Source organism: Gorilla gorilla, chromosome 2 (assembly GCF_029281585.2).
Source record: "Gorilla gorilla gorilla isolate KB3781 chromosome 2, NHGRI_mGorGor1-v2.1_pri, whole genome shotgun sequence".
Lineage (NCBI taxonomy): Eukaryota > Metazoa > Chordata > Mammalia > Primates > Hominidae > Gorilla > Gorilla gorilla.
The window spans coordinates 66,582,279-66,606,463 of NC_086017.1; the positions used below are offsets into that span (position 1 = coordinate 66,582,279).

General features: G+C 43.5%; 1 protein-coding gene across 13 annotated transcripts in view; it reads right to left on the reverse strand.

Annotated features, from left to right (window-relative positions):
• Positions 1–11,011: 11,011 nt before the first annotated feature.
• The window catches only part of ARHGEF3 (Rho guanine nucleotide exchange factor 3), a 349,977-nt gene continuing 336,803 nt past the window's right edge, over positions 11,012–24,185 (reverse strand). For 9 of the 13 annotated variants that reach the window (XM_055383168.2, XM_055383170.2, XM_055383169.2 and 6 more), the window contains 3 exons: positions 20,728–20,898; positions 15,817–16,003; positions 11,012–13,214 (listed from right to left, as the gene is read on the reverse strand). In XM_055383168.2, the coding sequence (XP_055239143.1) occupies positions 12,862–13,214; positions 15,817–16,003; positions 20,728–20,898 (711 nt within the window). In that variant the 3' untranslated portion in view covers positions 11,012–12,861. The remainder of the gene's footprint in view (positions 13,215–15,816; positions 16,004–20,727; positions 20,899–24,185) is intronic. The other 4 variants (XM_019024441.3, XM_055383175.2, XM_055383173.2 and 1 more) reach the window with 1 other exon arrangement.

Genomic DNA, 24,185 nt, shown 5'->3' on the forward strand with positions numbered 1-24,185 from the left:
TACAGGTGCCTGCCACCACACCTGGCTAATTTTTGTATTTTTAGTAGAGACGGGGTTTCACCACATTGGCCAGGCTGGTCTCTTTGGCCAGGCTGGTCTCGAACTCCTGACCTCGTGATCCAGCGCCCCCCCCTCCAACCCCCCACCTTGGCCTCTCAAAGTGCTGGGATTACAGGTGTGAGCCACTGCACCCGGCCAGGATTTTCTTTAGTATTTCTTGTAATGCTGGTCTTTTGGTAATAAATTCAGCTTTATGTTTGAAAGTCTTTACTTTGTCTTTGTTTTGGAAATATATTTTCACTGTGTACAGAATTCTAGGTTGAGCTATTGTTCTTTCAGTTTTTTTCTTTTTTTCCTTCTTGTTGTTTGAGACGGAGTCTTGCTCTGTTGCCCAGGCTGGAGTGCAGTGGCATGATCTCAGCTCACTACAAGCTCTGCCTCCCTGGTTCACACCATTCTCCTGCCTCAGCCTCCCAAGTAGCTGGGACTACAGGCACCCACCACCACGCCTGGCTAATTTTTTTTGTATTTTTAGTAGAGACGGGGTTTCACCTTGTTAGCCAGGCTGGTCTCGATCTCCTGACCTTGTGATCCGCCTGCCTCGGCCTCCCAAAGTGCTGGGATTACAGGCGTGAGCCACTGCGCCCAGCCATCTTTCAGTATTTTAAAGATATTCCTCACTGTCTTCTTGCTTGCCTTGTTTCCAGTGATAATTCTTCTGTAATCCTTATCTTTGTTCCTCTGTAAGTAACATGTTTTCCTCCTCTGGCTGCTTTGTAAGATTTTTCTCTTTATCACTGGTATTGAGCAATTTGACTATAAAATGCCTTGTTGTGGTCAGGCGGGGTGCTTCATGCCTGTAATCCCAGCTGTTAGGGAGGCCGACGCGAGCGGATCACGAGGTCAGGAGATCCAGACCATACTGGCTAATACGGTGAAACCTCGTATCTACTAAAAATACAAAAAATTAGCCAGGCAAGGTGGCGGGCGCCTGTAGTCCCAGCTACTTGGGAGGCTGAGGCAGGAGAATGGCATGAATCCGGGAGACGGAGCTTGCAGTGAGCCAAGACTGTGCCACTGCACTCCAGCCTGGGCAACAGAGCGAGACTCCGTCTCAAAAAAAAAAAAAAAAAAAAAAGCCTTGTATTTTTCTTCTTCTTGTGTTTGAGGGTTCATTAAGCTTCTTGGATCTGTGAGTTTATAGTTTTCATCAAGTTTGGAGAAATTTTGGCTTTATTTCAATTTTTGTTTCCTGCCTCTCTCCATGTCTTTAGAGATTCCAACTACATATATATTAGGGCACTGAAAGTTACCTCATGCTCTTACACTGACAAAGCCATCAAAATGGGAAGGAGAGGGGAGAACAGCAGCATAAGCAGCCGGCAGAGGCAGCAGAAAGGAAAGAAAGAGACAGGAAGTCAAAGAAAGAGACAGAGAGGAAGAGATAAAGAAGGAGTCAGAGAGAAAGAGGGACAGACACAGGAAGTCAAAGAGAGAGTTAAAAAGAGAGGAAGAGACAAAGGAGAAGTCGAAGAGAGAAAGAGAGAGATGTAAGTAGTAAAGAAAAAACAGTGTACCCTATTCCTTTAAAAGCCAGGGTAAATGTCTATCTACCCAGCCAAGGCATATTCTACTTATGTGGATCTTCAACCCATATCTGCCTCTCAGACAGTTTGCAAGAAATAACAAAATCTATCCTTGCTTTATAATCCCAAATAGACTCTTTGGCAGCAGTGACTCTCTAAAACCACCAAGGCCTAGACCTCCTCACTGCTGAGAAAGGAGGACTCTGCACCTTCTTAGGGGAAGAGTGTTGTTTTTACACTAACCAGTCGGGGATAGCAGGAGATGCCGCCCAACGTTTACAGGAAAAGGCTTCTGAAGTCAGACAACGCCTTTCAAAGTCTTATACCAATCTCTGGAGTTGGGCAACATGGCTTCTCCCCTTTTTAGGTCCCGTGGCAGCCATCTTGCTGTTACTCGCCTTTGGGCCTTGTATTTTTAACCTTCTTGTCAAATTTGTTTTCTCTAGAATCGAGGCCATCAAGCTACGGATGGTCTTACAAATGGAACCCCAAATGAGTTCAACTAACAACTTCTACCGAGGACCCCTGGACCAACCCGCTGGCACTTTCCCTGGCCTAGAGACCTCTCCTCTGAAGGACACTACAACTGCAGGGCCCCTTCTTTGCCCCTATCCAGCAGGAAGTAGCTAGAGCGGTCATCGGCCAAATTCCCAACAGTAGTTGGGGTGTCCTGTTTAGAGGGAGGATTGAGAGGTGACAGTGTGCTGGCAGTCCTCACAGCCCTCGCTCTCTCTCAGCGCCTTCTCTGCCTGGGCTCCCACTTTGGCGGCACTCGAGGAGCCCTTCAGCCCACTGCTGCACTGTGGGAGCCCCTTTCTGGGCTGGCCAAGGCTAGTGCCGGCTCCCTCAGCTTGCAGGGAGGTGTGGAGGGAGAGGCGCGAGTGGGAACCTGGGCTGCGTGTGGCACTTGCGGGCCCCCTGGAGTTCTGGGTGGGCATGGGCTTGGCTGGCCCGCACTCGGAGCAGCCGGCCGGCCCTGCCGGCCCGGGCAATGAGGGGCTTAGCACCCGGGCCAGCGGCTGCGGAGGGTGTACTGGGTCTCCCAGCAGTGCCAGCCTGCCGGCACTGCACTCGATTTCTCACCAGGCCATAGCTGCCTTCCCGCAGGGCAGGGCTCCGGACCTGCAGCCCGCCATGCCTGAGCCTCCCACCCCCTCCATGGGCTCCTGTGCAGCCCCAGCCTCCCTGATGAGCACACCCCCTGCTCCACGGCGCCCAGTCCCATTGACCACCCAAGGGCTGAGGAGTGCGGGCACACGGTGCAGGACTGACAGGCAGCTCCACTTGCAGCCCCGGTGCGGGATCCACTGGGTGAAGCCAGCTGGGCTCCTGAATCTGGTGGAGACATGGAGAACCTTTATGTCTAGTTCAGGGATTGTAAATACACCAATCAGCACCCTGTGTCTAACTCATGGTCTGTGAATGCACCAATCGACACTCTATCTAGCTACTCTGGTGGGGCCTTGGAGAACCTTTATGTCTAGCTCAGGGATTGTAAATACACCAGTCGGCACTCTGTATCTAGCTCAAGGTTTGTAAACACACCAGTCAGCACCCTGTGTCTAGCTCAGGGTTTGTGAGTGCACCAATCGACACTCTGTATCTGGCTACTCTGGTGGGGCCTTGGAGAACCTTTGTGTGGACACTCTGTATCTAGTTAATCTAGTGGGGATGCGGAGGACCTTTGTATCTAGCTCAGGGATTGTAAACGCACCAATCAGCACCCTGTCAAAACAGACCACTGGGCTCTACCAATCAGCAGGATGTGGGTGGGGCCAGATAAGAGAACAAAAGCGGTCTGCCAGAGCCAGTGGTGGCAACCCGCTCGGGTCCCCTTCCACACTGTGGAAGCTTTGTTCTTTCACTCTTTGCAATAAATCTTGCTGCTGCTTACTCTTTAGGTCCACACTGCTTTTATGAGCTGTAACACTCACCGTGAAGGTCTGCAGCTTCACTCCTGAGCCCAGCGAGACCACGAGCCCACCGGGAGGAACGAACAACTCCAGACGCGCTGCCTTAAGAGCTGTAACACTCACTGCGAAGGTCTGCGGCTTCACTCCTGAGCCAGCGAGACCAGAACCCACCAGAAGGATGAAACTCCGAACATATCCGAACATCAGAAGGAACAAACTCCAGATGCACCACCTTAAGAGCTGTAACACTCACCACGAGGGTCCGCGGCTTCATTCTTGAAGTCAGTGAGACCAAGAACCCACCAATTCCGGACACAATGCCTCTCTGATACTGTTTTCATTTTAAAATCCTCTTTTCTCCATGTTTCACTTTCAGTAATTTTTATTGCTGTCTTTTTCACTAGTATTTTCTTCTGCAATGTCTAAACTATTCTTAATCCCATCCAGTGTATTTTTTTTTTCTTTTTGAGACAGAGTTTTGCTCTGTCAGCCAGGCTGGAGTGCAGTAGCACAGTCTTGGCTCACTGCAACCTCCGTCTCCCAGGCTCAAGCAATTCTCCTGCATCAGCCTTCCCAGTAGCTGGGATTACAGGCATGTGCCACCAGGCCCAGCTAATTTTTGTATTTTTAGTAGAGACGGGGTTTCACCATGTTGGCCAGGCTGGTCTCGAACTCCTGACCTCAGGTAACCTACCTGCCTCGGCCTCCCAAAGTCTTGGGATTACAGGCTTGAGCCACCGCACCTGGCCATATTTTTTATCTCATTGATGGTAATTTTCATCTGTAGAAATTATATTTGGGTCTTTTTTCATCTCTTTCGTGTTTCTACTTAACATTAAAAATATGGAATACAGCTATAACAACTGTTTTAACATCCTTGTTAGCTAATTCTAACATTTCTGTCAGGTGTAAGTCAGTTTGGATGGGTTTTTATGTTTTTCTTCTATGGGTTGTGTTTTCCTGCTTTGCATGTCTTATAGTCTTTCATTAGATGGCAGGCACTGTGAATTTTACCCCATTCAGTGCTGGATAATTTTGTATTCCCATAAATATTGTTGAGCTTTGCTCCAGGATGCAGTTAGGTTACTTGGAAATAATTTGTTACTATTTGGTCTTTAAGATTTATTAGGTTGGACCAGAGCAGTGTTTACTCTAGGACTAATTATTCTCCACTACTGAAACTAGACCCTTCTGAGTACTTTACCCAATGCCCTGTGAGTTATATTCTTCTAGTCTGGTTTGTGAGAATAGGCACTATTCCAAGCACTATGTGTGTTCTAATTTTTTTAGGGTATTTCCCCTCAGCCTTGGATATTTTCTTCACATGTATGCACTTTTCAATACTCTGCTTAATACCTGAGGGGGACTCTCTACAGTAATCTCTGAGGTTGTCTCTCCATGGACTGCTCTCCTCTTTGTTCTGTAAACTGTAGCTGCCTTGGTCTCCCTAAACTCTCAGCTCCAAAACTTCCACTCAGGAAGTTCACTGGAGTCTACCTGGGATCCCCCGATATAGTTTGGATGTTTGTCCCTTCCAAATCTCATGTTGAACTGTAATCCCCAATGTTGGAGGTGGGGCCTAGTGGGAGGTGTTTGGACCATGAGGGCAGATTCCTCATGAATGTCTTGGTGTCGTCCTCACAGTAATGAGTTATTTGAGTTCGCACAAGATCTGATTGTTTAAGAGTCTGGAACTTCCTCCTTGCTCTCTCTCTCTTGACATGTGACACGCTGGCTCCCCTTCACCTTCTGTCATGATTGGAAGCTTCTTGAAGCCCTTACCAGAAGCAGAGGCCAGCACTATGCTTCGTGTACAGCCTGCAGAACCATGAGTCAAATAAACTTCTTTTCTTCATAAATTAACCAGGCTAGGTATTCCTTTATAGGAATGCAAATGGACACCCTCCCTCTGCTGTGTCCTGAAATCCCCTTCAAGACTGGAAGTTGGAGCAATTGCAGGGCTCACCTCATTTATATCTCTTCTCTTAGGGTCACTGTCCTTCATTGCCTGATGTCCAGTGTCTTCAAAGCTATAGCTTTATAGGTTTTTTCATCTTTTTGTTTTTATTTCAGTTGCAAGGGCAAATCTGGTGCCTGTTACTCCATCATGGCTAGAACTAATTACTTTTTTTGTTTTTTTGAGACGGAGTCTCGCTCTGTTGCCCAGGCTGGAGTGCAGTGGTGCAATCTTGGCTCTCTGCAACTTCCGCCTCCCGGGTTCAAGAGATCCTCCTGCTTCAGCCTCCCAAGTAGCTGGGACTACAGGCATGCATCATCATACCCAGCTAATTTTTGTATTTTTAGTAGAGACGGGGTTTCACTATGTTGGCCAGGCTGGTCTTAAACTCCTGACCTCAGGTGATCCTCCCAACTTGGCCTCCTAAAGTGCTGGGATTACGGGCATGAGCCACTGCGGCCGCCTTTTTTTTTTGTTTTTTTAAAAGACAGTGTCTTGCTCTGTCACCCAGGCTGCAGTGCAGTGGCTCGATTTTGGCTAACTGCAAGCTCCGCCTCTTGGGCTCAAGTGATCCTCCCATAGTGCTGGGATTACAGGCATGAGCTACCACAACCGACCTAGAACTAATTACTTTTAAAGAAGTTTAAATAGTAAGAAAAGCCTCTCCTATTTTCCGACATAGTTGCATTTTTAGTGCTCTTCATTCTGTTGTTTGTATCCGTATGTCCACAGGGTATCATTCTGTTTCTCTTCAAAGAAAGTCCTTTTAACATTTCTTGTAGTGGAGGTCTGCTGGTGATGAATTCTTTTAGCTTTCATATGCCTGAAAAAGTATTTTGCCTTTGCTTTTGAAATACGCTTTCATTTATCTTCCCAGAAAACAATCCATCACGATAACAAAAAATAGAAACACAAAACCCATCTTTGATGATTCCAAAGATCTGTTTATCCTTGGACCACAACATATGAAAATGGAAAGCAAATGGTGAAATAACATAAATGATGACAATAGTAGACATATATAATGTTTACTATATCAGGAACCAGTATCTATCAGGGGCTCAGCAGCATACTCAAATATCACATATTCAAATTAGGAGGTTTTAATAAAGGGACAGTACACAAAGTTTGGGCAGTGTGTAGGGACAATACAATATCCTGGGGCTAGTGACAGTGGGGTTGTTACCATACTAGGCTAGAAGGGTTACAGGAATTCAGAGAGGACTCCTTGAGAGAAGCTGTGACCTCACGATAAGAGATGCAACCAGCCCAAGGAAATCCTCCAGGTGGGAGCTGGAGGAATGAATACTCTAAACTCACTCTTCTCCCTCTCACTGATATAATGAGAGGATTTTCATTGGGCCAAACCAAACCAGAAACGTCAGGCAGGAGAGCCCATGATGAAGTACACACAGAAGAGTGAATCAAGGTGCATAGTGGATTTGGAGAAGTAAACAAAAATACGGGGCATAGCCCCATTGTAAGTTTTTTTTTTTTTTTTTTTTTGAGACGGAGTCTCGCTCTGTCGCCAGGCTGGAGTGCAGTGGTGCGATCTCGGCTCACTGCAACCTCCACCTCCCAGGTTCAAGCGATTCTCCTGCCTCAGCCTCCTGAGTAGCTGGGACTATGGGTGCGCCACCACACCCAGCTAATTTTTTGTATTTTAAGTAGAAATGGAGTTTCACCATGTCAGCCAGGATGGTCTCGATCTCTTGACTTCGTGATCCGCCCGCCTGAGCCTCCCAAAGTGCTGGGATTACAGGTGGGATTACAGGCATGAGCCACCATGCCTGGCCCATTCTAAGTACTTTGGATGTATTACCACATTGAATCCTCCCCCAAATCCTATTAATTACCATTATTATTCCCAGATAAACAATGAAAGATGAAGGAAAATTCAACTGAACTGTGACATCTTCTGAGAGTTCAGAGAAGACACTGCCTTCATTAAATAAAAATAAGGGTGCTTTAAGTATAGAAAGAATGATAGAAAAACTTTTAGTAAAAAAAAAAACTGATGGCAACCCTCTCCTCAAATTAATAGAAGGATCTGAAGACAAAGGTGAGGAAATCTCCTTGAGAGTTGAACAAAATATAAATAAATAAAAAGTAAGAATAAAGAGATTAAGAATATTTGAAAATCAATCCAGAAGTTAAGGCATAAAATCCAGAAGGTTCATCTCTCTTTCTGGAATTCCTGAAAGAGAAAATAGAAAATTGTGGGAATGAAAATATGTAAGGAAAAAAATACAAGAAAAAATTCCAAATTATCTGGATTGAAAAGTCTCTCCAGGTATATAGTACAACGAATGAAAAAGACCCAGGCCAAGGCCACACTTTTGAGAAATTTCACATGTACGGTTTATTTTATTTATTTTTTATTTTTTTGAGACAGAGTCTCACTGTGTTACCCAGGCTGGAATGCAGTGGCACAATCTGTGCTCACTGCAACCTCCACCTCCCAAGTGCAAGTGATTCTCGTGCCTCAGCCTCCTGAGTATCTGGGATTACAGGCACCTGCCACCATGCCCAGCTAATTTTTCATATTTTTAGTAGAGACGGGGTTTCACCATGTTGGCCAGACTGATCTTCAACTCCTGGTCTCAAGTGATCTGCCCTCTTCGGCCTCCCAAAGTGCTGGGATTACAGGCATAAGGCACCATGCCTGGGCAACATGTACAAATTTAAAAGTGATTATTAAATAACAATGAAAACTACTAGCTCTTAGTATCTTTTTAAAAAGTGATTTCACATACAGTCTCACATTTAAATGGGCTTGAAGGGTCCAGTGTCCCTGGCAACAGAGAATAAAACACTTGCAGGATGTCATTTTCAAACCTTTCACAGATGAGAGAGCACAGTTCATTAATACCTAGGTATGTTTGCATGTGGACAAGCTTTGGAATGCATGTCCAGTTTCCTAGGCTAAGTGATTAGCTCTTAAAGATACAGTGCATGACTTCTAATTCCTTGCTATTCCCTCAGGTCAACTGAAAACTGCTTTGACTAGGTAGGTCTGTGCAGCTGACTGATATATGAACCAAGCCTGGAGAAAGGAGATATGATGTCATAAGCATTTTTTTTTCCAACTTGTTTCCCTCAATACCCTTCAGGTACAGTGAATACGGTCACCTTTTCTCACTGTGTGCTCATGTGGACAAGGTTTTAAATTTTGATGATTGTCAGATTTTTACTGGTAGGTTTGGGCTTGGGTAACCCTCTTCCCTTCCAATAGTGTAGTTCTAGAATTCTGTCAATAAACAAGCTAGTGTGAATTAATTGAATCAGCTGCATCAATAAGGGGGGGTATTCAGTGTCTTCTCTCCTCAATGCCAAGGGGAACCAGGTGAGTGAAACTGATTGGCCAGACAGTTTCTTTGCCAAATCTTTGAAAGTCCTCAGGCTTTGGGAGAATTAGTAAAAAACGGACATGGACAGAATGTAAATGGAAAGTTGAACAGCCTCTTCACCAAGATGGTGGGTTGCAGTTTCCTGCAGCCACAGTCTTTGTTGAAACAGGGCTGTGGTTATGAAGAGTTGTGCATTCTTAGCTGCCGCAGACTGTGCTGGGAATGGAAACTAAAGCAGTCAGTGGCGGTGACCACAACCCAGAAGCTGAAACCATGCTCTAATTTTACAGAAAATTGCTAGTTCTGGCTCTGTTCATTGCTTATGAGTTTTCATTTAGACTGCAAGGATTACATCTAGTTGTATGTGAAATAACATCTTGAAAATTGACTGAAGAAAAACCATTTAGCCCTCACTCATTTGTACTAACCCACGAAATGTCAGTACAAACATTTTCTAATATACTGTAAGATACATCCTTTAGCATTGACAGTCAGTACAATTATAGGAGTGAAAAACAGAGGGAATAGCCAAAGCAGCAGTGAGAAAAGAGGACGGACAAAAAAGATGAGGAGGAGGAGGAAGAAAAAAATTAGGAGAAGCGACTTTGCATTTGAGAAAAAATTTGGACTTACATTTATTTATGTGAATATCTTGCCAAATTTGGGAATTAACAGTATGTTAAAGAAAATGGTGAGAGCTGGCCGGGCGTGGTGGCTCAGGCCTGTAATCCCAGCACTTTGGGAGGCCGAGGCAGGCAGATCACAAGGTCAGGAGATCGAGACCATCCTGGCTAACACGGTGAAACCCCGTCTCTACTAAAAATACAAAAAATTAGCCGGGCGTGGCAGCGTGCGCCTGTAGTCCCAGCTACTTGGGAGGCTGAGGCAGAAGGATGGCATGAACCCAGGAGGTGGAGCTTGCAGTGAGCTGAGATCGCACCACTGCACTCCAGCCTGGGCAACAGAGCGAGACTGTCTCAAAAAAAAAAAAAAAAAAAAAAAAAGAAAAAAAAGAAAATGGTGAAAGCTTATTGTAAAGATAAGACTAACTACCAGCCTTATTGGGCCAATGTGCTATTGAGAATTGGCTACTAACAGCTTAAAAATGTTTAGCCTTTTCATCTAAAAAACCTCACTCATTGTGGGACAGAGTACTAATCTTTTTTTTTTTTTTTTGAGATAGGTTCTCACTCTGTCACCCAGGCTGGAGTGCAATGGTGTGATCACAGCTCACTGCAACCTCTGCCTCCTAGGCTCAAGGGATCCTCCCGACTCAGCCTCCTGAGTAGCTGGGACTATAGGCACATGCCATCAAGCCTGGCTAATTTTTGTGCTTTTGTAGAGATGAGGTTTTGCCATGTTGCCTAGGCTGGTCTTGAACTCCTGGGCTCAAGTAATTCACCTGTCTTGGCCTCCCAAACTGCTAGGATTAGAGGTATAGCCACTGTGCTCAGTCTAGAAAGAGTACTAATCATTTTAATTAAACTAGACTGAAATTCCAATAAGAATTTCAAAGTGAAATTTGCCTTCTTTTATTTAGCCTCAAGTTCCTCAACAGTTACCTATATTAGCAGTGAGATTCAACATTTCTTTTCTATAACAACTATGACTTATCACTTGACTTTATACATAGTATGGATTCCACATAGAGTTATTAAAAATGAACACATAAGTAAGTGAGTGAATAGAGAATGCTTGAGAAAATAGATTTTAGAATTATGAGTTCTTGGACAGACTCAGAGGCTTACGCCTGTAATCCCAACACTTTAGGAGGCTGTGGCAGAAGGATCACTTGAGGCCAGGAGTTCAGGACCAGCCTAGGCAACATAGTGAAACTTCAAACTTTACAAAAAATTTAAAAATTAGCCAGATGTGGTGGTGTGCACCTGTAATCCCAGTTACTTGGGAGGCTGAGGCAGGAGGATTGCATAAGCCCAGGAATTTGAGGCTGCAGTGAACTATGATCACACCACCACACTCCAGCCTGGGTGACAGAGTGAGATCCTGTTTCAAAAGAAAGAAAGAAAAAAAAAATGAGTTCTGTGAAAGTTTTGATAGATCAAATAAAAACATTTGTATCAATCTGCATCCTATTTTAAAGTTTGTATTCAGGAACCACAAACAAAAATTTCATAAAGAACCTCCCCAGGAACACAGCTGAAACCTGTATTTTGTTTGTAGGACAAACACTGTACACATGGAGGATGACTTAATAATGTAATTTATTTGAAATACTTCCAGAAAAGTTTAAGGCCATTATACAAAAACATTCATTTCATCAAAACATTCATTGACCACCTTCCCATAGGCCAACACTTGACAAACCTCTTTTCCCAACACACTGGCTGATGGCTTCTAAAAGTGGCTGATGGCTCCTACAAAGAATCATTCATTCTTTTCTTCACCAATAAAGGCTGTTCTTGGCTTTCCTCTGCTTCTGTCTGCAGCAGGTTCACTTGCTGTATCAATAACAACTTGAGAAAGCAGTTTTAAATAAACTTGTAATAGAAAAAATTCATCATGTTTAAGACCTATAAATACAGAAATATGTTTTACAGGGTAAAATTGATCACAATATCCTTGTTTTTAAAAAATAATAAAGTATATACCTTGTTTTTATATTGATATATCTTGTCACACAGCTTGAATGCACATGATATATGTACATAATAAAATGACATCAATGCATTTACTGCTTTCTTTTCTGTAAACTTGAAAGACAGAAGATTAAAAAAAACTTTTTGGCAATAATTTAGAATAATTACCACTAGTGCTGGTGTGGGTATAATTTTGCACAGGTCATCCTTAATATTTACACTTGCAGGGAGCTCTTCTAGGTACTTAGCTGTTTTTAAGGTCTGCACTTTACCCTGCACTGTAAATCAAGGCTGGACAAAGAGGTTACTAATCTGGCTAGCTGATCCTAATTAATCAGAGTTAATGAAATTGGCCTCTGGAGAACATAATTACAATTCTGCTTATAGCACAGAACCAGAGATGGCAAACTGACGACCCAAAAGCAGAGCAGGAAAGCCCAAAGCTCTGGCCTTTCTCAGAAGGCACTGGACCATGCTTTTCTCTCAATGGCTCCCACAGAAGGTTCTGATGAAGTGCTTTTCATTCCAAATTCTTCCTCTCCTGTGTTTCTATAAACAGTGTCATCGATAGAGTCATGGTCTCTCTTCCTTGTTGCTTCATTCATTCTCTAAAATAATGAGTAGGCCTAGGCAGATGAAACACAATGAACACAGGGCCTTCTTGTTATCCCGGCAGGCTTTCCTAAGCCCTTTGGGTTCTATTCTGATGTTTTAGGCTAGCAACCAACTATGAGAGACACCTCCTGGTGCCATGTGCATTTCAGTTAAAGATTCAGAGCTGGCAGCCGCTTTTGTCCTGGCCCTTTTAAGGTCAGCCTCTATTTTATGTCCTAATACATTCTTGCATCAAACTTGCACTGGATGAAGTGGCAAGGTTCAGACAATGCATCCTCCTTTGCAAAATGAAGCCTTCAGAATCCCCAGGGATGTTTTCAAGCTTTCTAGTTGAGTAAGATCAAACCAAGTTCACTTCATGAGTTGGTCTTTCCTGATTCTCTCTCTAATACCATCCCGATACACAGATGAGTTCCTCATGCCCTATTTACAAGGCCGTCTAAATTCCGTGCCTTTAGCTACCACATCTAAGAGCTGGGAAAGTGGTACAGAAGCACAAGAGGAAGGACTCTTCAAGCAATCTATGTAAAACAGTAGTTTTGAGATTTTCTATTTTTTTTAAAATCCAGCAGGACAACTGAAAGTAACTTGTTTGAGTACCTCTCCATCCATCCAGACACTTGTGAAATACAACACAGGGTAATAGTTGCCACAGATACCAGCTTACACAGACAGATTGGCAGTTACAGTACTAGGGACAAAGGTACAGATACAAGAGACTGGGCCAACATGTATACTTTCACAAAAGTATGAAAAAGTGCTTCTCCAAACCGTTCCATCTGCGGAATGCAAATACTGTACAGGTAAGATGCAGGCCTGCTTCCCGAAGTGCACATGCTTCTGTCAGACGTTACTTTCACCATGCCTGCTGTTCCCACAGGAAGAGTCTGTCTGTTCCATGCGCTCACAGTCGAGGCTGACCTCACTCGTGTCCATACTACAGTCTGACTCACTGTCCGATTGGTCCATCTGCTCAAGTTTTGTTTCTCCCTGTAGCTCTCTGCTCCCGGTGGTGGGATTTAGGAACGATCCCTCGGAGTCAAGCACCCCAGCTTGCCCGGCAGCACATAAAACTGTTTCTTTGGCTTGACGAATACAGTTAAGCCACTGCTGTTTGTTGAAAGTGTCATTGGCTTGTAGCGAGTGGGTCTGACTTTGGGATCCGTTTTTGAAACTGACTCTGAAGAAGTTTTTAACTAGAAAGGAAAAACACATGAAAAACAAAGTCAATGGACAGATCCTTCCTCAGGCCAAAGAGAACACACGTAGTGACACTAAACCCCAGAATCTATGGCAGGTATTGCTGATAACAAAACGTTTCCCACTGATCTGGGGCATGGCTCAGCTCCACCCTGCAGCCACCATCAGGGAGATGGGGTTGACACAGGTCTAGCGTTCAGCTGCCCTCGTCGCTCTCAGAAACCCGCAGGTGGAGATCATCTTGGAACCACAAAGTCAAGTGATTTAGGGGAGCCCAGAGTACTGGTGACCCAATCTGGCTGCATAACAAAATCCCTTGGGGTGAGAGCTTGTTAAAAAGACAGATGCGCTCAGGAGGCTGAAGTGGGAGCACTGCTTGAGTCTAGGATTTTGAGATCAGCCTGAGCAATATAGTGACGCCTTTTCTCAAAAAATAAAAATAAATCAATAAAAATAAATTCCCAGGCCCTTTTTTAGAGATTCTGATTCAGAAGATCTAAAAGTGGTTTCATAATCTGTAATTTCAACAAGTACACCAAGCTGGAGCTTTTTTCAGTTTAAGAGGCTCTTTTTAACATTAAAACATGCCCATGTTTCTCCGTATGAGAGTATCTATACACTTAGTATCCAATGATGGAGAAGATATATGTAGACAAATTTGGTTTCACTGTCAAATGAAATTACATTTTAATTACCTCAACAGGAGCCATCTGCATTTAAAAAAAATGGTAGTCCACAATATGGAAGACATTTTATTTAATTTTTTTTTTGAGACGGAGTCTTGCTCTGGAGTGCAGTGACACAATCTCCACTCACTGCAACCTCTGCCTCCTGGGTTCAAGCAATTCTCCTGTCTCAGCCTCCCGAGTAGCTGGGATTACAGGCATGCACCACCACGCCCGGCTGATTTTTGTATTTTTTTTAGTAGAGACAGGGTTTTGCCATGTTGGCTAGGCTGGTCTCCAACTCCTGACCTCAGGTGATCCACCCACCTCAGCCTCCCAAAAAGATGGGATTATAGGCGTCAGCCACCGTGCCTGGCCTATTTAATCTAATAACAACAATATAATGGACATTTAAAGGGCCCTGCGTGCCACATGCAATGCTTGGTTCACAGAAGCATCTGCAGTCAGCCCCTTTGCACTAACCCTGCAGCCAGTAGACTGGGAACCACCACCACTTCCAATAGCTTAGAGGCTAAGCAACAGAGGGAAAGGAGGCCAAAATGTTTTACTGCTAGCCATCTTTGGCTAGAAGCTATTCTCTGTCCTTCAAATTTAGGCTCCACCCTTTGATCTTGGGCAAGTACCTTAAATCCTCTGTATCTTAGTTTCTAACTTGTAAAATGGAGAAAACAAGAACCTACTTTATATGGTTGTTATGAGGAATAAATGTAATACATGTAAATGCTTATACAATGCCTGGCACATAGTCAGTACTCAAGAAACAGAAGCTCTTATTTCTACTACTCCTACTCCTAGAGTAGAGGGATTGATCAGTAGGTAGAAGGCAGTACATATTAATTACTTTGACAGTATGATGCCTATGTTAACCCAGGAAGCTCAAACGTTACTTTCTCAAAGAAGTGTTCCCCATCTCATTTAAAACAGACCTCCAGGCCGGGCCCGGGGGCCTGTAATCCCAGCACTTTGGGAGGCTGAGGTGGGTGGATCACTTGGGGTCAGGAGTTCCAGACCAGCCTGGCCAACATGGCAAAACCTTGTCTCTACTGAAAATACAAAAATTAGCCAGGTGTGGTGGCCCACCCCTTTATTCCCAGTTACTTGGAAGGTTGAGGCACGAGAATTGCTTGAACCCAGGAGGCAGAGAGTGCAGTGAGCTGAGATCACGCCACCACACACCAGCCTGGGTAACAGAGTAAGACTCTGTCTCAAAAAAATAAATAAATAAAAATAAAACAGACCTCCTATTGCTATCCCTTCCTATTCCCTTACTGGGTTTTAAGTTTTCTTAACAACACCTAGAGTATTCATTTGTTTATCATCTTTCTCCTCCATCACAATGCAAGCTCCATAGGGGAAGGAAGTTACCTGCTTGTTTCACCAAGTATCATGTTAGATACTCGATAGATATTGCTATCTTGGCTTCTTTTAGTTAATTTGTTTATTAAGTCTTAAATTAGGCCCACTGAGTAATGTTACAGATGAACCCACATTCCAGTTGACCATTCTTATGTCTCTTTAGGGACAAGTTTACCAGTTCAACTGCAAAACCTACCATAATGCAACTGGTATCCATGTAGGGACTATCTGGTATTAAGCATGTTTTTATCCAATGGAAAAAGACAGAGAAAGAGAACTTAAGGAGCACTAACTATGTGCAGACAGGTTCACTTAGATTATCTTACTAAATCCTTATAACAATCTTATGAAGGAGGTACGTATGCATTTCCATTTTGGAGATGAGAAACAGAATCACAGGGACTAAACAAAGTACATAATCAGGAAGTGATGAAATAGCATACAAATGCAGTTTGACTTCGAGACCGTGGCTTTTCTCTTTCCACCAGCTGCCCACTCCCTCCAAACTACCACGGCCAAAAACATTCAACAGGTCAACCCCGACTGCTATCCATACTTCTCTCATTGTTGCTGAATGCCCCTCGCAGGGAGCCACCCAGCCTCACTTCTCCATCCTGGAGGTCTTCCAGCAGGAGGTCTTTCACAGGGATTGGCTGACGGTACAGCTGGTAGCAAAGCTGCTCATTGTGGGTGACGGCTCGAGTGATCACAAGCACTTCTTGGAACAGGAAAACATGCAGTTTCTAGAAGAAAAAAATCCACAAGCTTTCATTAAGCAATAATGCAATGAGTGGTTGATATGTGGACCTCTGTGGATAAAGAGGTCCCCAGGTACCAGGTTCACACTGGATTATGAACTCCTAGGTTCAAATCTACCTCCAGGAGAACCAAAGTTGGGCATGTTGGAGGCACTTCCAGATATGTCCACTGCCCTTCCTGTAAAAGCACCTCCCTAGGGACTCAATGGAGAAAGCCCTTCTGCCTACAGACACCTACAGCCAGGGCTGCCAACTTTGGGGGCCCTATTCACATTGCAATTCACAACTTGTACAGACATACCTGCCCCAGCTCCTATAAGAAAAAAACGAGAAAGGGAAATAGAATCAAGAAGGTAATGAAGGGAAAAAAAGTTAGCACTCTCTTGACTTTAGTTTATATTACTCAATATAATTCTAAGTAATCAGGCCAGATGTGGTGGCTCACACCTGTAATTCTAGCACTTTGGGAGGCTGAGGTGGGCGGATCATTTGAGGTTAGGAGTTCAAGACCAGGCTGGCCAACATGGTGAAACCCCGTCTCTATTAAAAATACAAAAACTAGGCCGGATGCAGTGACTCACGCCTGTAATCCCAGCACTTTGGGAGGCTGAGGCGGGCGGATCACCAGGTCAGGAGATACAGACCATCGTGGCTAACACAGTGAAACCCTGTCTCTACTAAAAATACAAAAAATTAGCCGGGTGTGGTGGCGGGCACCTGTAGTCCCAGCTACTCGGGAGCCTGAGGCAGGAGAATGACATGAACCCAGGAGGTGGAGCTTGCAGTGAGCTGAGATCGTGCCACTGCACTCCAGTCTGGGCGACAGTGTGAGACTCCGTGTAAAAAAAAAAAAACATTAGCCAGGCAAGTTGGGGCGGGTGGGGGGCGGTGGCGCCTGTAATCCCAGCTACTCGGGAGGCTGAGGCAGGAGAATCATTCGAACCCAGGAGGCAGAGGTTGCAGTGAGCCAAGATCACACCACTGCACTTCAGCCTGGGTGACAGAGCGAGACTGTTTAAAAAAAAAAAGAAAAAAATTCTAAAAGATCAAATTTAACAATAGTCTATAAAAAATGAGACTGGTATATCAAAGCTAATATTAATCTTTGCTTCCCAAACCCATGAAAAACACTTGTTCCTTCAACCACAGAGTCATTATCAGCTTTATTCAGGAACTCCAAGTCAGAACACTGCTCATTCCTGAGGGGACCAGAGTATGCTGCCACAGCCACAAAGCAAGATGATCAGGCTGGGCACAGTGGCTCACGTCTGGAATCCCAGCACTTTGGGAGGCCGAGGTGGGCGGATCACCTGAGGTCAGGAGTTCAAGACCAGCCTGGCCAACATGGTGAAACCCCATCTCTACTAAAAATACAAAAATTAGTGAGGCGCGGTGGCAGGCGCCTATAATCCCAGCTACTCAGGAGGCTGAGGCAGAAGAACTGCTTGAACCCAGGAGGTGGAGGTTGCAGTGAGCTGAGATCGGGCCATTGCACTCCAGTCTGGGCGACAAGAGCAAAATTCTGTCTCAAAAAAAAAAAAAAAAGATGATCAATATTTTCCTTCTAAGTTAATCAGAACCTTGGTTCTCTGAAGAGGCTTAAAAAGTTGACGACTGATGTGTGTGATGTTGGCAAAAAGAAAATTGCAAAAATGAAGGCTTGTTTCAGGTCCCATTATGAAAGCAGGTGTGCTTGGTGGAGTTGGGGTAAATTTGCTCCATTCAATGCTAAGTGCCAGGCTCTTCTCACACTTTGGAAATGCTTAGGAACTGAAGTGAAAATATCCACAATTTTGCAACTAGGTTCTAGCTTTCTGGTGGAAATATTTGGGAATGTCAATCCAGCGGTCTTAAAGGGGAGAGACCAGAAGAGGAGAGGTTCTCACTTGTAAGTGGGAGCTAAATCTTGGGTTCACATGGGCATAAAAATAGGAACAACAGACACTGGGGACTCTAAAAGGCAAGAGGGAGTGAGAGGGGCAAGGGCTGAAAAACTTCCTATTGAGTACTATGTTACTATGTTCACTATCTGGGTGATGAGACCAATAGAAGCCTATTCTCAGCACCATGCAGTATATCCTTGTAACAAACCTGCACATATACCTCCTGAATCTAAAACAAAAATGGGAACTGAATTAAAAACTTCGGATTAGAATTTTGACTTGGGATAGTGGGAGCACATTCAATATTATTAGATCATTTTAAATTTAGGAGAAAAGAAACCCATAGGTCTCCCACCCCTATCCCTACTACCTCCCAAACACACACAAACAGAAACAAAACCCAACCAAATCTTGGCTAGAGGGAATAAAATGTATATTTAAGAAGACTGAAAAACAGGATAAAGCACAAAATAACCAAGTTAAAGGCTTTTTGGTGTGGTAGTTGTGGAAATAACGTGTTAAGAATTTTCTTTTGGGGGCTGTTTTAATGACAGTATTTGGAATAATCAGATTTTTACACTGTTTCTACTTCAATCAATCTTCTAGTCAAGGTGGGCTGAGATTGTCTGGGCAACCTTTTAAAAATACAACTCAGCCAGGCACGGTGGCTCACTCCTGTAATCCCAGCACTTTGGGAGGCTGAGGTGGACGGATCACTTGAGGTCAGGAATTCAAGAACAGCCTGGCCAACATGGTGAAACCCCATCTCTACTAAAAATGCAAAAATTAGCCAAGCGTGGTGGTGGGTGCCTGTAATCCCAGCTATTTGGGAGGCTGAGGCACGAGAACTGCTTGAACCCTGGAGGTGGAGGTTGCAGTGAGCCAAGATGGTGCCACTGCACTCCAGCCTGGGCAACAGAGTGAGACTGTCTCAAAAAACAAATAAACAAACAAAAAACTCATTTATGAATGTTCACTGATAATTTCTCTTATTGGTCTCAGCTCCTTCCTGCCTTCAATCTACTGTGCTTTTTTTTCTGACCCAAGACTTTATTCACAATGACTTTTACAACTCTACTGGGGGAAAAAACACCCACAAGCCTCCCACCCCAACTATCTTTGTTCTCAAACATCTATCTGCCTGCAATAAAAACTAGAGTTTATCTTTATGCCTTAGGCACATCTAACCAGAAAGTTCTCAGTCCTTCACTGATGTACAGAAAGATAATAGGCTTACACCCTGTGGAGCACTGCATTTTCCTATTTCTCATTGGGCTTCCTAGAAAGAACGTTCAAGGAGCTTGGTGTAAGATACTAGAAGTCCACAGGTGTTTTCTGAAAATAAGCAAGAAACAGAATGCAGCTTTCTAGCAATCAGTAACTCTCTAGTCCCACAGACACATGTCTTCAAGCAACAGACTTGACAGGTCTCATTACCCCCACTGTACCATCCACTGGATGGATCCACAGCATCCCTGATAATGGGTTATAACATGTACTCCCTAATTTCAAGTAATATTTCCATGGCTGCTCAGTCTAGGCTAAACAGATGTCTCTTGAATTGTCAAAACTTTATTAAGAACCCTTCAATCTAGTTCTAGCTTTCATTCTAAGGGTTGGCTAGATACTGAAGATGAAATACAATCAAAATGCAGAGTCTCTCTCCCAATGGCTATCTCAACACAGAAATTTAAACACACACACACACACACACACACACACACACACACATACATTTCTACTGGCTATACATACAAATAGCTTGGTAAGCTGAATGAATTTTGAACTCTCATATAATTCAAATTCATCTTTCCTTTTAAACAAGCATTCATTCATTGAGTACCCAGTATGTGCCAGGTCCCCATAATAGGTTCTAAGGTTGACAAACCACCAAAACAACATGGTATAATGGAATATACTGACAGACAAATGGAGAACTGCAAATCACTATATTAAGTGCTCCAAGGGAGATATACACAGTTGCTATGATAGCAGAAGAGGAACCATTTCAGTATCTACATGGGAATAAAAGCCAGGAAATGGGTATCTATAGGTCAAAGCTAAATATGCAACCAATAGAAGACAGGTTATTTTTAAAAAATTGGTTTCAAAATGCCAGTCTGTGGATGGGTCCCAATGCACAAGAAAGAAGTTAAATGCATTCAACTGAAGAGCTGTTTCTCTGAGATTAAATCCTTCTAACATCTTATTAAGATCATCCTTTATTTTCTGAAATCAAAGTGACAGATGTTAACTGTTCTGCATTTGTTTCTCAAAGCCAAGATCAGACAAAATAAATAGCTGGCAACCCTATGTTGGTTTCCAAAATTCTTTCTGAATAGGTACTGATCCTTAACATTACAAAATATGAATGAATATATATATACATATACACATATGATCCGGTGATATAAATGACACTGGAAAAGCAATTTTTGTTTGAAAGAACGAAGGACAGGCACGGTGGCTCAAACCTGTAATTCCAGCACTTTGAGAGGCTAAGGCAGGCGGATCACTTGAGCTCAGGAGTTTGAGACCACCCTGGCCAACATGGTGAAACCCTGTCTCTACTAAAAAAATACAAAAATTAGCTGGGCATGGTGGTGCGTGCCTGCAGTTCCAGCTACTTGGGAGGCCAAGGCACAAGAATTGCTTGAACCGGGAAGGCAGAGGTTGCAGTGAGCCAGCCTCGGTGACAAAGCGAGACTCCATCTCAAAAAAGAACATGACCCTAGATAAGGAAGAAATTCTAAGAGGAGGCTCCACACCAAATGATTTAGGGATACGGGAGGCGGATAAGACTGCTTAAAGGGAGTAACTACTTACCACGCCCCGATTGTTCTTCAGTTCACCATGACAACACAAGACTCGAGAGCTGTCGATCAGGGAGTCTTTCTGGCCTTCTTCCAAGTAAAGAAGCCGCTCTTTATAATAGCGGCATTCAGATTCACCAGTCTTGGTGTTGATTTCTGCCACAATTCCCTGAATGATATTTATCTATGGAAACAAAGAGGAAAATTAAGTATGGAGGAAAGCAGCAAACCATTCACACCAAGTCTTAGGGGCTCAGCCTAGAAGGACACCAGGACACACCTGGATCTAACTCTGTTATCTAAGTTGCTACTTTGGGAAAAGAGAAAAAAAAAAAAAACATAAATGCTTTTAGCATACTGCATCTATCTATCCATCTGTACACATACACACACATTTATTTGTATACATATAAAGATATTTGTATTATATATAAAACTAATATTGATGAATAATTTTATCTGGGAGGAAGAATACCTATTGAACTCCAGGCTGCATATTTCTTAAAACGTGCTCACAATGTTGAAAATGTAGCCATATAAAAAAATTGGCTAAGGACAGAAAACAAAGCAGAATGTAAGAGTCCAAAAGAGGGACTGTCTTTGAGGATGTGACACAATTAATAGCTTCAACGTCTCTCTATATGTACTCAATCTAATGTATGAACAATATTTGCAAATTGGGTTTGAACAAACGGTTTGAATATCTTTTTTTTTTTAATATGGAGTTTCCCTCTTGTTGCCCAGGCTGGAGTGAGATGGCACAATCTCAGCTCACTGCAACCTCTGCCTCCCAGGTTCAAGCGATTCTTCTGCCTCAGCCTCCCAAGTAGCTGGGATTACAGGTGTCTGCCATAATGCCCAGCTAATTTTTGTATTTTTTGTTTGTTTGTTTTGAGACGGAGTCTCACTCTGTCACTAGGCTGGAGTGCAGTGGCGCGATCTCAGCTCACTGCAACCTCCGCCTCCTGGGTTCAAGTGATTCTACTGCCTCAGCCTCCTGAGTAGCTGGGACTACAGGCACCACCGCGCCCAGCTAATTTTTTGTATTTTTAGTAGAGCAGGGTTTCACCATGTTGGCCAGGGTGGTCTCGATCTCTTGACCTTGTGATCCCCCTGCCTCAGCCTCCCAAAGTGCTGGGATTACAAGTGTGAGCCACTGCGCCTGGCCAATTTTTGTATTTTTGGTAGAGACGGGTTTCACCATGTTGCCCAGGCTGGTCTTGAACTCCTCAGCTCAAGTGATCCACCCACCTCTGCCTTCCAAAGTGCTGGGATTACAAGCATGAGCCACTGCGCCTGGCCTGGATATCTTTTTCAGTGATATAATATAAATGTTTATAAAGAACAGAGAAAAAATAATGGGAAAAAAGACACCAGTATAATGCTGGGGATGGTCTGTATAAATACACTCACACCCAGGATCTAGAGCACATGTGAGTGACTAAGTTTGGGCAGAAGATTCCAAAGTGATGGTGGATGCAGTGTTGTCAATATAAAAACAAGAGTACTGCCTGAGATGTAGTCAGTGGATATTTATTCTGATGTGTTGGTCATTCTGTCATATGAATATATCTAAATGTTATAAAATTCTAGCAAACAAAGGGATGAGAAATTAGTTGAGGAAAACTCAATGACACCAGGCCAGGCACAGTGGCTCATGCCTGTGATCCCAGAACTTTGGGAAGCCAAGGAAGGCAGATCACTTGAGGTCAGGAGTTCCAGACCAGCCTGGCCAACATGGTGAACGCTGTCTCTACTAAAAATACAAAAAAAAAATTAGCCAGGCGAGGTGGTGCCCACCTATCATTCCAGCTACTTGGGAGGCTGAGGTGGGAAAATCGCTTGAACCTGGGAGGCAGAGGTTGCAGTGAGCCGAGATCACGCCACCGCACTTCAGCCTGGGCGACAGAGCAAGACTCCCTCTCAAAAAAATAAAAAACTCCATGACACCAATCAGAGGCAAAATAATGATTTCCTTAGCAGGATTCTCTGTCCCCTAAAAGTGAAAAGACCAACAGTCCCATTGTTCTTGTGGTGGTAACTGAAAAGTACTTAACAGATGGCAAATGTTGATAAGGCCTCTTCTTCGTCACATTTACTTAAAAGAAAAGCCAATCTCTGAAAAGCAAGGTTCCAAAAGAGCCTTTGCTCAGTCAGAAGTTATCATGTCTTAAAATAATAATAATAATAATAATAATAATAATAATAATAATAATAAATTGTATCTAGGATTGTTAAATAATTATTTTTTTTTCTTTTTTTTTTTTTTTCAGTTGAGACAGGATCTCATTCTGTTGCCCAGGCTGGAGTGCAGTGGCGCCATCTTGGCTCACTGCAACCCCTGTCTCTTGGGCTCAAGTGATCCTCCCACCTCAGCCTCCTGATAGCTGGGACCACAGGTGTGCGCCACCACACCTGGCTAATTTTTGTATTTTTCATGGAGATGGGTTTTTGCTCTGTTGCCTAGGCTGGTCTCTGACTCCTAGACTCAAGCTATCTGCCTGCCTCGGCCTCCCAAAATGCTAGGATTACAGATGTGAGCCACTGTGTCTGGCCAAGTGATTATTTTTTCATATGCCACTAAAATGATATTGTCTGCCAAAAGCAACTGGGTAAAAACTGTTACTCAGTTATAACTTTTGTACTTCCACACAAGTTTGACAGAAGATCTTACAGCTTTGAGCTGAAGTTTGGTGAATGTATCCTACAGAGAGATGCATAATCTGTATATTTTTGTAGCTATTAAGAGTTTCAAAGATTTTTTTTTTTTTTTTTGAGACAGAGTCTTGTTCTTGTCACCCAGGCTGGAGTGCAATGGCACGATCTTGGCTCACTGCAACCTCCGCCTCCCGGGTTCAAGCGATTCTCCTGCCTCAGCCTCCTGAGTAGCTGGGATTACAGGCACCTGCCACCATGCCCAGCTAATTTTTGTATTTTTAGTAGAGACAGGCTTTCTCCATGTTGGCCAGGCTGGTCTCAAACTCCTGACCGCATGATCTGCCTGCCTTGGCCTCCCTAAGTGCTGGGATTACAGGCATGAGCCACCATGCCTGGCCAAAAGTTTCAGATATTTCTTTATTCTTTTCTCTATTTCTCAAATGGTGGTGGTAGCACTCACTACTTTGATTAAAAAAAAAACAACCCTTATTTTAAAAAATATAGGCTCTTTAGTGTTATAGAAGAAGCTTTTTGGCCTTTGATGTCAACCTAATATTAAATGTAAATCCTGTAAAAGTAATTTGAGTTTTATTAACATAAAACAATAAATAGCAGAACACTTTGGTATACTTAGTTTCTTTTTTCCTTTCTTGGTTTTCAAAAATGAATGATTATTCACTGTTACTTTCAAGACAAAATAATTTCACAAAATATACTAAAGCCATGACTCGTCCTTCAAATTACTTTAACTGTTTATTGAGAACCTGTTCCATGTTAGACGAAGTGGTAGCATTCAAAGAAATGAGAGGATTC